General features: G+C 38.6%; 1 protein-coding gene across 2 annotated transcripts in view; it reads left to right on the top strand.

Moving 5' to 3' along the window:
- NFATC3 (nuclear factor of activated T cells 3) overlaps positions 1–15,933 on the top strand; it is a 95,398-nt gene that overhangs the window by 66,329 nt on the left and 13,136 nt on the right. For both annotated transcript variants that reach the window (XM_019756369.2, XM_019756378.2), the window contains exon 9: positions 1,812–2,819. In XM_019756369.2, coding sequence (XP_019611928.1) covers positions 1,812–2,819 — 1,008 coding nt within the window. The remainder of the gene's footprint in view (positions 1–1,811; positions 2,820–15,933) is intronic.

Below are 15,933 nucleotides of genomic sequence, written 5' to 3'. Positions count from 1 at the left end.
AACACAAAAGGTAGAGTTAATCTTTTTTAAACCAAATTATTCTAGGTATTGTAAGGTCTCTAAATGGTATTTCCCTTCAAACAAGAATGAATTACCCTAGGCCAACAATGAGGACTTCCTTTTGGTCAGGGTGGAGTCGGAATCCCTTATAGACCAAAGAGCGAATACTTGCTTTGGCAGAGTGGAAATACACTTGATTTAGCAAAGCAGAACTCGCAATCTAAGTACCCAGATGAGGATTAGTAACATAGAAGTAAGGACTGGATTGTGCAAAAAAGATGGATGTTATGCTGTAGTTTTCAATCCCTCTATCTCCTTTTTAGTGCATGATAACCAACCACTTACTTAACCAAGGGCCTCACCTCGTCCATTCAGAATTAAGTAATGAGAGTGGGCTTTCTTAGATATTCTCCGTCCTTACGTAGAAATGTAGCTCTGGATATAGAATTTACTGTAGCTTTTCTGGGACCAGAGTAGGAGCTAAAGTAGAAGAGGGAAAAAGAGAATCCACTGGTCCAGGGAGAAAGTTCTCGTTCTGCCAAAGTTAGAAAAAAAATAAGTACATAAACACATGAGAGAGGTCAGGAGCCAGTAGACCCATACTTGGAACACCTGAGCAAGAATCAGAAACTGGATGGAGCCCTGGGTCGGCAACATGAGCATGTGGCAGAAACAAGAAGAGTGTGGATAATACCTTTCTCTCTGTCCTTGGGGTGGTTAGCTCACTAGTTGCCAGATTTAGAGGCTAAAGTGGATGAATGATGAGCCCATTCTGTTCTTGCTAGGAAGCCAGAGTGATGTGTACAACTCAAATACATCACCAAACAAGTTCATTAATTACCACTTCTATAGTAAAATATACTATCAGGACTGTCTTAATTCATTTCCTCAGACTGAGATCATGCTTATGTGAGGAGGTTTGTTCTTGGCAAGGGTGTAGTGAATGGTCAGGTGAGATTTGACCTTGCTTTGGGTCTCATAGTTATTTTCTTTTGACATAAAATGACATACATTCGGCTCTCTGCATCGCGGACTCCCAACTACAGATTGAAAACAGTACAGGTTTATTGAAAGAAGCTCCATGTATAAGTGGACCTGCACAATTAAATCTGTGTTATTCAAGGATCAACTCTACTATTTTGTGAAGATCATGAAATATTTAATTAATAAGTAGTACGAAGGAAGAAACAATGAGATGTGAATTCAAGAAAATTATTTTTAAATAAGTTATATTATAATAGCACTTCAGTAGGAGACTAAGTAGATAATTTCTAGAAAAGTGGACTGAAATGCTTGCCAAGAGAAACAATGAAATCAGTTGTTTTGACACTTGATAAATTAACTGATCGTTCTTTTCTGTTTTGATACACATTAAACAAAATAAGTCAAATGCATTGATTCCTACTATAGGTAGTCCTTGTATCAGGTAGACTCATCCTAAATCATGAATCTGCTACTTTTTTGATGTAATAAAGGATAATGGCTGGTATTCATAGCCTCTGCTTTGCTTGATGGAATGGTGAAGTATAATCTTCCTTGGTAATATAATGTACTGCAGGCTTAAAAGCATGGACTTTGTTGTTTGTGTGGTTTTTTTTTTAACTTGAATACTTTTAGAGCAAGGAACACTCCCTGTTGTCTTACGCTTACTGACTTCCCATATTTTATATTATCTGCCTTCCCTGAAAGCATTTGAGTTTTCAACCCCCTGGCTTGGATTTGTGCTGCAGTTTTATAGCCTAGAATGAAGGCCCTTTGTAATTATTGTTTGTATTATGTAATAACATTTGCTTTAATCATTTTCTTTTCAGTTTTGATGAAGCAAGAACACAGAGAAGAAATTGACTTGTCTTCGGTTCCATCACTGTCTGTGCCTCATCCTGCCCAGACCCAGAGGCCTTCCTCAGATAAAGGACACCCACGTGACAGTGTGCTGTCAGCACAGAGAAGCTTGGTTTGTCCCATCCAGCAAACATATGCATCCATGGTAACCTCAACCCATCTGCCACAGTTGCAGTGTAGGGATGAGAGTGCTGGTAAAGAACAGCATATGCTACCTTCTTCAGTCATGCACCAGCCTTTTCAAGTCACACCAACACCTCCTGTGGGGTCTTCCTATCAGCCTATGCAAAGTAATGTTGTGTACAATGGACCAACTTGTCTTCCTATTAATGCTGCCTCTAGTCAAGAATTTGATCCAGTTTTGTTCCAGCAGGATGCAGCTCTTCCTAATTTAATGAATCTTGGCTGCCAACCACCGACATCCCTTCCTTTTCATTCTTCAAATTCAGGCTCACCCGGACATCTCTTAGCCCACACACCTCATTCTGTGCAGACCCTGCCTCATCTGCAGTCAATGGGATATCATTGTTCAAACACAGGACAAAGATCTCTTTCTTCTCCAGTGGCTGACCAGATCACAGGTCAGCCTTCCCCTCAGTTACAGTCCATTACATATGGTCCTTCACAATCGGGGTCTGCTACAGCAGTTTCCCCAGCAGCTTCTCATCCCCTGGCCAGTTCACCACTTTCTGGACCACCATCTCCTCAGCTACAGCCTATGCCTTACCAATCTCCTAGCTCAGGAACTGCCTCATCACCAACTCTAGCCACCAGAATGCATTCTGGACAGCATTCAACTCAAGCACAAAGTACAGGCCAGGGAGGTCTTTCTGCACCTTCATCCTTAATATGTCACAATTTGTGTGATCCAGCTTCATTTCCATCTGATGAGGCAACTGTGAACATTAAACCTGAACCTGAAGAGCAGGAACCTAACTTTTCAACAATTGGTCTACAGGACATCACTTTAGATGATGGTAAGTTCATCTTTATGTTCTTGAAGCAGTGAAGATTCAGGAACTTCCTTCTCTAAGAATCATAAAAAAGCTACTGTGGATAGCTTATTGGCATATGCTTGGGATTTTTAGTAAGTTGTTGTTACTAGAAATAAGCTAATATATGATTTTGAGAATAGACATGAAAATCTATGCTTTAAAATCTGTTTTACCACTAATATCTGTTGCAAAGTCTGAGACCTCAGGTGATAACCTACCACCCGATTATAATGGAACTGAACACATGAGATTTATTGGGCATCTTTTTTTTCCCCACTGAAATTGATATATTTTAATTTCTTCTTTTTTGTGTGTGCTGATTTATTTATTTATTTATTTATTTATTTATTTAAAGTTTATTGAGGTGACAATTATTAGTAAAGTTACATAGATTTCAGGTGTACAGTTCTGTAATACATCATCTATATATCACATTGTGTGTTCACGGGCATCTTTTCTTCTAAAATGTATAGTGAGGTCACTGTCTAGAAAATGGAACTCAGGGGCATTAATTCAGTAAACATTGCTGAATGCCAGCCATTTGCAGGGCACAGAGTTAGATGCTGGGAATACTAGGAATGTATTAAGATAGAGTTCCTGCCCTTGAGGAGACTCACACGAGTGAAGAACCGAGTGCTCCTCTGTGGCTCGCCATCTTGTGGAGTCAGGTAGTAGTGATAGTATGAGACCAGACTGGGTTGCTGCTGTTGGTACAGCTGTTGGCACCAGGATAAAAAGAAGCTATTTATATAAATGTAGCAAATTGGTATGTAGACCTCAGTCTTTATGAAATCAATAAATGGAGGAACAAACTCTGGACAATTAGCTATTTAAATAATTGAAAATTCCCCAAGATAGGATTTTCAGGTAATAAATAATATTAGGGCTTATTCTTGGCTTTATCATTTATATGGTAGTGAAATTTTGTCTAAATAGGGATTCAGTTAAAGCTATCTGTAAGTATTGTCCAATATGAAAATTCTAAAGATTCTGATACATGGATATAGAATATTAGTTCTTGCTCTGATTCTGTATTAGTCTATAGAAAAGTATTAGGTGGTACAAAAGTAATTGCGGTTTTTGCAATTATTTTAACCTTTTAAACCGCAATTTCTTTTGCACCAACTTAATAATTCTAGCTCAGCCATCTTCTTTACACTTCTAGGGAGGCTGAGTTTACTACTTAGTTGTAAAACTGGTATTAAATCTCAAAAGATTCAGCTGGTCTTCCTTGAGGAGATGACCTTTGAGCCCAGTCTTAGAGGATGAGTATAAGTTTTCAGTAAATGATGATCAGAGGGCAAATTAGGCGACAAAAGCAGAAGCATAGAGCTGTGTCTGGGAAAGCATGATTGTCTGTGACTGGAGGGTGAATGGTAGTAGACGATGACTTTCAAAGACACAAGGGGATGTGCCCCATCATTTGTATGCTGATAGAAGGTATTTGTATGAACTGAAGCAACACGTACAATTTACAGAACATTTTCCTGTACCTTCTCTAATTTAAACCTTACTAATCCTCTGTCTCTGAGGTGGATAGTGACATTTAAAGAATTGGACTTTCTGAAGGTCACACAACTGGTAAGTAGCAGAGCTGAGAATGGAATCAGATCTTTTCAGTCTAGTCTTTCTATTTCAGCACTACGGCTGCCTCCCAGCAACAGCAGGCTGTGGTGGTTAGAACTCTGTGCCAAAGGGGATCCCTCAAGCTTTTGAATTGCTAGAGAATAGCGGAACGTTCTCCATGAATGTGTGCAGAATTTCACTGCATGAACACATGTGCACAACTGCATCCGATCTGTTACACTTATATATTGAGGGCTCTGGCATTAAGTGATTTTTTAATGCACAGCGGGCATGTGTCACACTCCCTACTTAATAATGATGAATACCAGGTAGAGAGGGAGACTATTTGATGCAAAATGGATTTTAAGTAAATAAAGGCTTTTTCAAATATACACAGGCTTTTAAAATGTTACCTATTCATTCTTTTGGCAGTTTGAGACTAACTATTCATAATACTTTCAAGGTTTGTATGTAGAACTTTAATCCCTGAAACAAAGGGTGAGCCCTTGAGTGATAATCTACCTCCCATTTGTGATGAAACTGAAGAGATGAGATTTATTGAGCAGGCCTCAAAGGGTATCCCAGCTCATTTTCTTTCCAGATGAGGACATTTCTTTGTCTAAAAAGACACCAAAGCTGGAACCTACTCTTTCTAACTTATCACAGATTGAGAGATTTTTTGGAGTGGGGGGCAAATTGGAACTAATAGAAAGGGTTGTGAAAATTTTATTTCTGGGCTGGCCTGGTGGCTCAGGCGGTTACAGCTCCGTGTTCCTAACTCCGAAGGCTGCCTGTTCAATTCCCACATGGGCCAGTGGGCTCTCAACCACAAGGTTGCCAGTTCAATTCCTCGAGTCCTGCAAGGGATGGTGGGCAGTGCCCCCTGCAACTAAGATTGAACACGGCACCTTGAACTGAGCTGCCTCCTGGATGGCTCAGTTGGTTGGAGCGCGGGCTCTCAACCACAAGGTTGCCAGTTAATTCCTCGACTCCCGCAAGGGATGGTGGGCTGCGCCCCCTGCAACTAGCAACGGCAACTGGACCTGGAGCTGAGCTGCGCCCTCCACAACTAAGACTGAAAGGACAACAACTTGACTTGGAAAAAAGTCCTGGAAGTACACACTGTTCCCCAATAAAGTCCTGTTCCCCTTCCCCAATTAAAAAAAAAATTATTTCACCATTTGAATATGTGAAGATGTATAACAAAAACAGAGAATCTGGAAAAATGAGGTCTGTGAGAGCAAGTATAAAAGTGATTTCATTTTTGCTCCATTCATTGTATAGGGCACATGACCAAGAAAAGTTCCCATATTTTATGTAGCCCCACACAAGGATTAGCTATTGAATTTCCTCATTGCCATCTGTCAGGAGACTTGACAGAAGCTCAGTGGTGTTAGAGGTAATTAGAGGGGGGAAAAAACTAAACTGTACTCCTGAGCACCTTGGATTATTGGATGTATAATTTTTACAAATTGCATTTTTTTAAGTCTTTTTTATTTTTTTTATTGGGGAACAGTGTGTTTCTCCAGGGCCTTTCTGCTCCAAGTCGTTGTCCTTCAGTCTAGTTGTGGAGGGTGCAGCTCAGCTCCAAGTCCAGTCACCGTTTTCAATCTTCAGTTGCAGGGGGCGCAACCCACCATCCCATGTGGGCATTGAACCTGCAACCTTGTTGTTGAGAGCTCTCATTCTAACCAACTGAGCCATCCAGCGCCCCTACAAATTGCATTTTTGATACTTGGACTCTAAAATGAATTTTGGTATTTGCCAACTGACTCATTGACTATATTATTGGGTTTGCCTTTGAAGGTAAAATTCTAGATACTTAGAAAAATCCTATAGTTCTGTAAAGTTTTAATATAAATTCATCAAAAAACAATAACAACATATCTCACAGTTCTTGAACTCCATAGTACTTGAATGTCTCTTTTCTGGCTAGCTTGAAAAGCCATAAAACATGCCAAAAAAGGATTAGAAGCACTTTCAAAGTAAGAAACGCCCAAACCTGTAGAGAATTTTTATGAGTTTGTTTGAGCCAAACTGACACCATGTGCCAAGAAGCAAGATCTCAAATGCTCCCAGAGATAACAGTTTTGCAGCAGCTTTTATGCATTTGAAATTAAGGAGGGAACATACATGGAAGATTGGAGAAAACAAGGCAGGGATTGGATTACAGGATAGTTAACAAGATTATGCGCTCTCTTGAAGGTTAATACACCCTTCAAGGGGTATTAGTTTTGGTATTTCAAAGATGTGTTAACCCAGATGCACAAGAACAATGAATAGGGCTGGTTTAAAACCTTTCACTAAAGAAGTTACAGACCCGAGGCGTGGCTACCCACCATGACCTGCCCAGTTAGCAGTTTATGATCAGGTCACCCTGTGAGGTTACTTTCATAGAACCCCCTTTGTTTTCATCTACAGCACTTAAAGTGAACTCTGCAGTTAGCCTGAGCTCAAGTTTTAACTTTATTGTATTAAGTACAAAGTAGTTTCTACTCTATAACCAGAGGACACAATTTTAAAAAAAATTGTGCTATACTAGTTAAATATACTTATCATCTAATACTAATAACTTTTATTAGTCCTCTTTATTTGTTTACCCACTCTTTTTAAAATTAAGATAAAGATTAAAACAAAAATAAAATATCCTTTTTATTTTTGAAGTTTTTAAGTAGGGTGGAGTTTGTCAGAAATCACTCAAGTATTACTTACCTGTTAGTTTTAGAAATGAGGACATTAACACCTTAAATTTTTATTATAAAATCAGTGAGGTTTAATAGAAAAGGTACTAGTGTACCTCAGCTCAGAAATTCAAGACTTACAGAGCTGGAAATACCCTAATGCAGCTCCCTCATTTTATAGATAAAGAATCTGAGTTTTACCGAGCCTAAGGTATTCATCCAGGGGTAACACATGGAGTTAATAGCATAAAGACTAAAACCCAAGTCTTCTTACTCCTAATTCAGTACCCTGGGAGTTTTTCCAATATCTACAATCATGTTTCTCATCAGTTTGTATGTTGATACTGCAGGTGTAGAGCAAGTAGAATAGATGGAAAAAATGCCATTTTCTCCATAGAGCCTTGGTGTGTGAGAGGGGTCAGGGCAATGTTAAGGTGATAGATTCTCAGTATAGATGACGTTTTAAAGTCTCTATTCCTACACTTTTACACTGGGGTTCGTACTTGGGTATCCCTAGTGACGTTATATTCCTGTGTATGTCTTTCTCACCAGCGTCTTTGGAACATCCCAAGGCCTTTTAAGTTCCAGCTACCCATGTTTTGTGTGGGCTATGATGCCTCTGGATTCATGTAGAGCAAATCTAATCCTTCTTCTGTAATAGCCTTTCACGTGTGTGAAATCTTGAACTCTTGCCCAGTCTTAAAAACACTGCAACAACTGCACCCTTCTCTCACCCTCACCAGCATGGTACTTCCCCTCTGCTTAACCTTGATGTTTTGTTTTAGTTCCTTTTTATAGCGCAGTGTCCAGAAGGGAACACACTCCAGCCAGCTCAGAGTCTATTGGGACTGTCACCTTTCTTGTTCTGAAGATTTTATCAGTATGGCCTGAAGTCAGGGGATGTTCTTAGCTCAATCTTACTGTTGATTTAGTGAGTCATAAATGCTGCTAAATCACACCCTTTCTCCCCCTGCACACTCCCGTGGCTTTTTGCATATGTTGTTTTTGGAACCCAAGATTAAACTTTGCAGTTATCCTTGTTCAGTTTTGTTGAGGTGATTTTGGCCTCTCATATCAACCTCCCAAGCTTAGAAGAGTCCCAGAAATATTTTTGTGTTTCACAGTAGTGTGGCTCCCTCCTTAGGGGCATTCCGCAGAGTAATAACAACAGCAGAATACCAATCTTTATCAAGCCACGTTCTCTCTCAGGCAGTCTCCTTAGAAAGCTCTAATACACAGGGTGCCAAAAAAAATGTATACAAATATTAAGAAAGGAAAAAAACTATTGAAATTGTAACACTCAGTATATACCGATAACAAAAGATGAATACAAGTCACGTTTGACTTCTGCAATTATAAGAGGTGCTCAAAGTGGTGACCATCAGCAACCAGACACTTCTGATTACGGCGAACTACTGCTTCAGCAACGCTGACCAAAAAGTCCACTTGTATACGAAGTCGGACAGTTCATGAACTCATCCTAGAAAAAGCGCTACACACCTCATTGATGAATATCACTATGGTCACCTTTGAAGTGCTCCCCTTGGGAAGCTATGCACTGATGCCAGCGCCTACTCCACCCCTCAAAGCAATTTTGGAACTCTTGAATGGCCATGAGAGCTGTCGTCGTATTACCCTTGATGTCCTGAATGTCATCAAAATGTCTTCCTTTCCATGTTTCCTTTATCTTTGGGTAAAGAAAAAAGTCATTGGAGGCCAGATAGGTGAGTAGGGAGGGTGTTACAATACAGTTATTTGTTTACTGGCTAAAAACTCCCTCACAGACAGTGCCATGTGAGCTGGTGCATCGTCGTGATGCGAGAGCCATGAATTGTTGGCGAAAAGTTCAGGTCGTCTAACTTTATCATGCAGCCTTTTCAGCGCTTCCAAATAGTAAACTGGTTAACTATTTGTCCGGTTGGTATAAATTCATAATGAATAATCGCTCTGATAATCAAAAAAGGTTAGCAACAGCATTGAAACAAGTTCATGAACTTAATTGTCACACCTTGTGCATTTTTTTGGCACCCCCCCGTATGTACTTTTTCAATCAATGAGGGCATTATTCAAAACTATTTTGCTATTTTCTTTGCTACTTAGATGTACCATTGCCCCTGCTTGAAAAGTGTGTTCTACAGCTATAAAATTATCCATGAGTTTTTACTCATGTTACAGTTTGTATACCCGGAACTGTAATTTTTCCTGAACATTTCTGTGCATTATAGTGTGTATGTCTCAGTTTTTGGATCAAATGATACACATTAAAACAGTACAGAAATAGAGAAATTGTCACAGCTGTGTTTTAAGCATTTTAATTAAGATTATAGTATTGGTAAACTAGACTGTCTTAGACCTTTAAATATGGGCCCATTTAATTTGTGACTGAGCTAACTGAATCCAGTTACAACTTTCCATTAGAGTCCCTCGTTTCCCACTTGTCTTCCTTTGTTCACAAACTAACAGAGCCGCAGCTGCAGCTCTTCAGCAGAGAAGAGGGTACATGTTAAATATAGCCTGACCTGCTGCTGTGGTGAAAACTGACACTGCCGCTTGCAGGCTCTGTGCAGTAACACGCGGATCCTGAATGTAGGGCAATTGCTAATTCAACTGTAAACAGGGACTCTAGATGTGACCTCAGCTGCTGCAGTTCTGTATATAGGTAACAAGCAGAAGAGCCTGCTTTCAAGTAGCAAGGGCGTAAAAAAATAAGATTTCAGGTCATTATCTTGGGGGATGCAGAAGGCTGTTACGGAGGAGGAGGAGAGAGGTAAATAATGTCGGTGTTCTAGTCCACGTGTTGAATACTCATTTCACTGGTGTTTATTGTATTTAAAAAAATAAAAACAAGAAAGCCATGTACAGCCAATGGTGAGAGTGTGTCACAAATGAGGTATAATTAATCACTTAGGGGCTCTGGGGTGGAGAGAGGTAGATAATACTGAACTTGCTCCTTTAAATGGGACTCTGGGTAACTCAAGAGTCCTCTTCTAGGAAGCATATATGTGCATCTAGCCTCAAACATATTTATGATGAATAATTCCAGACGCAGAAAAGCTCCCTGAATAATGTCATGTAGGCTTTGGATTGTGGCCCACGCAGAATGGACAGTTGGTGGGGTTCAGGACCTTAGACACAACCACTCTTGGACATATTATAGTAAGAAAATTTAATTTTCAGACCCAGTCACGCAATGGCAAACATTTGAGAAGATCTTTTATTTCATATATCACGTGTGCCTGTGTATCTTCATAACACAAATAGTACCCCATTTGAACAAAAATTTTTCTTTGAATCAACTTGACATTAAAATTTATACACAAGCTGTGAAAATTCCAAGAGAGGCTACCACTACCTGGTATCACAGCATATGAAAAGTCTTCCAAACAAGTTCCCTTCAAAAGTGTATTTAAAAGTAATTAATGAATTATGGTTACTCTTGATAATAAAACTTTTTTTTTTAAGCACTGTGCTAGGTACTTTGCTAGCAGCTTACTAGTTTTTCCCTACAATCTGTGAAAAGTGAATTATTAGCCTTATTTTTAGAGCTGTGTCTCAGAGACTTTCCTAGTGTTAATATAGCCACAAACACTGGAACTGGCATTTGAATCCAGGTCTGTCTGAAATTTAGATTGTCTCACATGTGTTTAGTGGTTTCTGAAATAATTATAAGTGATTTATATAATCTTCTATAAACACAAACATGGTGTTTATGTTTGTCTGTCATGTGTAAGATACAAAGCCAGTGTCTAAAGATATATTCTATATTAAAGTTCATACCCTTTTTTTGAGTCCCTTTGAAGATGGGTCATTAAAGGGACAAAGTATTTTAAATGAGAGATAAATAATTTTAGTCTCACCACTTCAGCTTTTGTGGGGGTGGCAATTCTCTAGCTTTGCGGTATAAGCTTATATCTTGCCAGGGATCTTAGCTTTTGTAAGAACGTAAATATACTCAAACAGCTCTTCTCTGTTTGAAGATATCTGACTTTTTTTTCCTTTCTATTTCTGAAGCCTATCATTAGACTGTCTATCTGTGCAGGAGGAAAAGTATGAAACTTAATTCTGGTGAAAGATAGGGAAGGGTTGAGAGTGATGGTTACAGACATTCTAGCTTTACATCTATAAGAATGTGGAACAAATTAAGTCCTTTATAATCATCTTGTGTATTTAAAAGCATCTGTAGATGATTTTATGTAGAATGGGATTTTTTTTAAACTTTATTTTTTTTGGATTTCCTAAGATAATCATTAGTTTTTGAAAACGTCATGCATTAATATATTAAAAATACAAAGGTACAATAAAGTACACAGTGAAAAGTCTCTGTCTTAGGTACCCAGTTGTCCTCAGTATGGGCAATTTGAGTTACCAGTTTTTTGGCTGTCACTCCAGAACTATTTTATTCGTTTATATCAATTGCGTATATTTTCCTCCATTTTACTAGTATATTATGTATACTATTATGCATTTTGCTTTTTCCATATTTTGAATCTTGGTAATTTTCTGTACTATAACATAAAAGAGTTTCATGAAAGATGTTTTAATAGACTATTCCTTAAATTAGTTTATCAAATATTCCATTATATAGCTATACCTTTATTTAACAAGTAGAGGGAATATGACTTAGAGCTGATGGGTCCTGGAAAAAAACACTTAAACTAAATAAAAGTTTAAACAAATTATAAAATATGTTACGAGGTAATGAGTACTATGAAAAAAGAAAAAGCAAGGTGAAAGATACTTGGATTGTTGTGAAAGGTAACAAATGTTGTGGGGAGCAAATTGCAATTTTAAAGAGTAATCTGAATAAGCCTCATTTGATGAGGTAATACTTGATCAGAAACTTGAAGATGAGGAAATGACCAATGTGAATACCTGTGGGAGGAGTATCCAGGCAAACGCACAGCCAGAGGAACAGCATAAGCTGAGAGCATGTCTGCTTTACTGAGGAGCAGCAATGAGGCTAGTGTGGCTGAACAAGATGGAGTAAGGAGGGAGTAGGAGACGAGGTCGAGGAGGTGCTAGGGAGCCAGACATGGAGGGCAACAGGTCTCACACGTTTTGGTCTTGGGACGCCTTTATAATCTTAAAAATTATTGAGGAGCTCCAGAAACATTTATTTATGTGTCTTGTGTCTATCAGTATTTATTCTATTAGAAGTTAAAACTAAGAACTTTTAAAAATAAGAATGTCCAGGCACACATCCGTTACCTATTACAGCAGTAAAGTCATCACATACGATAGAGCTCCATTGAAAAGCTCCCTTGTAAATTCATGAGAAAATGATAGTGAAAAGGCCAAAAAAAAAAAAAAAAATCTTGTTATTATTATAAAAATAGTTTTGGTCTCGCAGACACCCTTAAAAATTCTCAGGGTAGGGTGGCCGGTTAGCTCAGTTGGTTAGAGTGTGGTGCTGATAACACCAAAGATTGCCGGTTTGATCCCCACATGGGCCACTGTGAGCTGTGCCCTCCTTTAAAAAAAAAAAAAAATTCTCAGGGAACCCTACGTGCCCCTGTTCATACTTTAAGAACTGCTATGTAGGGTCTTGTAGGGCATTGTTACAAGGTTTTGAACAGATGAGTCATGATCTGATTTAGGTTTTAACAGGTTGCTCTGGTTGCTGGGTAGAGAAAAGACTAGAGAGGCATGGGCAAAAACAGGGAAACTAGTTAAGATGCTGTTGTAGTAATCCAAGCCAGAAATGATGGTTGGGACTAGATAGTAAGTAGTGGAGGGGCTAAGAAATGGTCTGGTTTGGGATGTATTTTAAAGGTACAGCCAGTAGCACTTCCTGACAGATTTCAGTAAGGTATGAAAAAGAAAGAAGTTAAAGATGACACCAAGGTTTTCTTGCCTGAGCAACTAGAAAGATGGAGTTGCCATCAGCTAAGATGGGGAAGGCTGTGGATGCAGCAGGTTTTGAAGAAAGAGCTAGTGTTCAGTTTCGGATCTGTTGCATTTGAGATATCTAATTGAACATTCTAGTAGAGATAATCAGTTAAATGAATGAGTCTTGAGTCTGGAAATGAGTTATAGACTGAAGATAGAAATTTGAGAATTCTTGGCATGCAGATGGTATTTAAAGCCATGAGACTAGATGAGGTCACTAAGTGATAAATTAATTGTCCTGCCTTTATCAATTTAAGTAATAATAATTGAATTTATATAAAACGTTATAGAGTGCCTACACATACATCTCAGGAGTCACTGTTCTCTTTGAGAAAATAAGTAAACAGATTCACAGGGTTAAATGACTTTCCTTAGGTTACCAATCCAATAAGTGATAAAACTAGGATTCCAAAGCTTTATTTTAATATCCCCTTAGGTCATTGCCTTGTTTGTATAAAACAGAAACATCTATATATTGGTAAAGTGACATCTATATTTTGATAAAGAAAGCAGCTTGGAGAAGTAGGGAAATTTTACTCATCTTCCACAAACATACTTCAGGATTTGTAAATGTTTAACTAATTTTTTTTTTAACTTTCAGATAAAAGGAACAGTTTGTGTATCCCAGATTTATAAATTTTAAGAGGGATTTACAAAATTCCTCCAGGTCTTTGATTTGATTTAATGCTTAGAGCTGTGAAAACCCAATTCAGTCATTTTATACAATGTTCTTTCATGAGAAAACCCAAAGTTAGTTTGTTATTGAACTTTTTTTAAAGTAGTAAAATATATGTAACAATATCATTTTAAGTGTACAGTTCAGTGACATTAAGTACATGCACAATATTGCGTAACCTTCACCACTATCTATTTCGAGAACTTTTTCATCACTCCAAACAACTCTATACACATTAAGCAATAACTCCTCATTCTCTTCCCCCAACACTCAGCCTGTGGTAACCTCCATTCTACTTTCGGTCTCTGTGATTTTCCCTACTCAAGATACCTCATATAAGTGGAATCATACATTTGTCCTTTTGTTTCTGGCGTATTTCACTTAGCTTAATGTTTCCAAGCATGTATCAGAATTTCGTTACTTTTTATGGTTGAGCAATATTCTGTTGTAGTGTAGACCACATTTTGTTTATCCATTCATCTGTTGAAAAACATTTGGTTTATTTCCACCGTTTGGCTGTTATGAATAATGCTGCTACTTGTATGAACATTGGCCTACAAGTATCTGTTTTGAGTCTCTGTTTTCAATTCTTTTGGGTATCTTAGAAGTGGAATTGCTGGATCACATGGAAATTCTTTGTTCAGCTTTTTGAAGAATTGCAAGACTGGTGTTTTTCCCATGGTGGCAGCACTATTTTACATTTACAGTGCATAAGTGTTCCAATTTCTCCACATCCTTGCCAACACTTAATTTTCCATTTTTAAAAAATAATAGCCATTTTAAATGGGTATGAAGTGGTATCTTATTGTGGTTTTGATTTTCATTTCCCTAATGACTAATGTTAGGCATCTTTTCATGAGTTTATTGGTCATTAATATATCGTCTTTGGAGAAATGTCTAATCAGATCTTTTGTGCATTTTTTGGTTGAGTTGTTTTTGTAATTAAGTTGTAGGAGTTCTTTATATATTCTGGATAATAATCTCTTATTAGATATATTATTTGCAAGTATTTGCTCTCATTTTGTGAGTTGTCTTTTCACTCACTTGGATAGTGTCCTTTGATGTTTCTATTTTTATTTTTTTAAAGATTTTATTGGGGAAGGGGAACAGGACTTTATTGGGGAACAGTGTGTACTTCCAGGACTTTTTTCCAAGTCAAGTTGTTGTCCTTTCAATCTTAGTTGTGGAGGGTGCTGTTCAGCTTCAAGTTGTTGTCCTTTCAGTCTTAGTTGTGGAGGGCGCAGCTCAGCTCCAGGTCCAGTTGGTTGCTACTTGCAGGGGGCGCAGCCCACCATCCCCTGCGGGAGTTGAACCGGCAACTTTATGGTTGAGAGGACACGCTCCAACCAACTGAGCCATCTGGGAGCTCAGCGGCAGCTCAGCTCAAGGCGCCGTGTTCAATCTTAGTTGCAGGGGGCACAGCCCACCATCCCTTGCGGGAGTTGAGGAATCGAACTGGCAACCTTGTGGTTGAGAACTCGGGCTCCAACTCCAACCAACTGAGCAATTCGGGAGTCAGCTCAGCTCAAGGTGCCGCGTTCAATCTTAGTTGCAAGGGGCGCTGCCCACCATCCCTTGCAGGACTCGAGGAATTGAACTGGCAACCTTGTGGTTGAGAGCCCACTGGCCCATGTGGGAATCGAACTGGCAGCCTTCGGAGTCAGGAGCATGGAGCTCTAACCGCCTGAGCCACCGGGCCGGCCCGATGTTTTTAATTTTTATTAAATCCAGTTTGTCTGTTTTTTTTCTTTTGTTGCCTGTGCTTTTAGTGTCATACTTAAGAAATCATTGTCTAATCCAAGGTCATGAAGATTTGCCCCATGTTTTCTTCTTCTAAGAGTTTTATAATGTTAGCTCTTATGTTTAGGTCTTTGATTCATTTTGAGTTAACTTTGGTGTGAAACAGGAGTCCAACTTCCAACTTTGATGTGAGGTAGAGTCCAGCTTCCATTCTTTCGCATGTGGATATCCAGTTTTTTCCTCTACCATTTGTTGAAAAGACTGTCTTTCCCCCCACTGAATGGACTTAGAACCCTTGTTTGAAAATGAATTGACCATATATTGTGAGAGTTTGTTTCTGGGCTCTGTTTGGTCTGTTCTATTCTATGGTCTGTATGTGTGTCCTTATGCCAGTACCACACTGTTTTGATTCCTGTAGCTTTGTAGAAAGTTTTGAAATCAGAAAGTATGAGTCCTTCATCCTTGTTCTTCTTTTTCAAGACTGTTTTGGCTCTTTGAGATCCTTTAAGATTCCATGTGAATTGCAAGATTGGTTTTTCTATTT

Source organism: Rhinolophus sinicus, linkage group LG11, assembly GCF_036562045.2.
Source record: "Rhinolophus sinicus isolate RSC01 linkage group LG11, ASM3656204v1, whole genome shotgun sequence".
Lineage (NCBI taxonomy): Eukaryota > Metazoa > Chordata > Mammalia > Chiroptera > Rhinolophidae > Rhinolophus > Rhinolophus sinicus.
The sequence above is the reverse complement of the archived record's forward strand: the minus strand, read 5'-3'. Positions and strand labels throughout refer to the sequence as shown.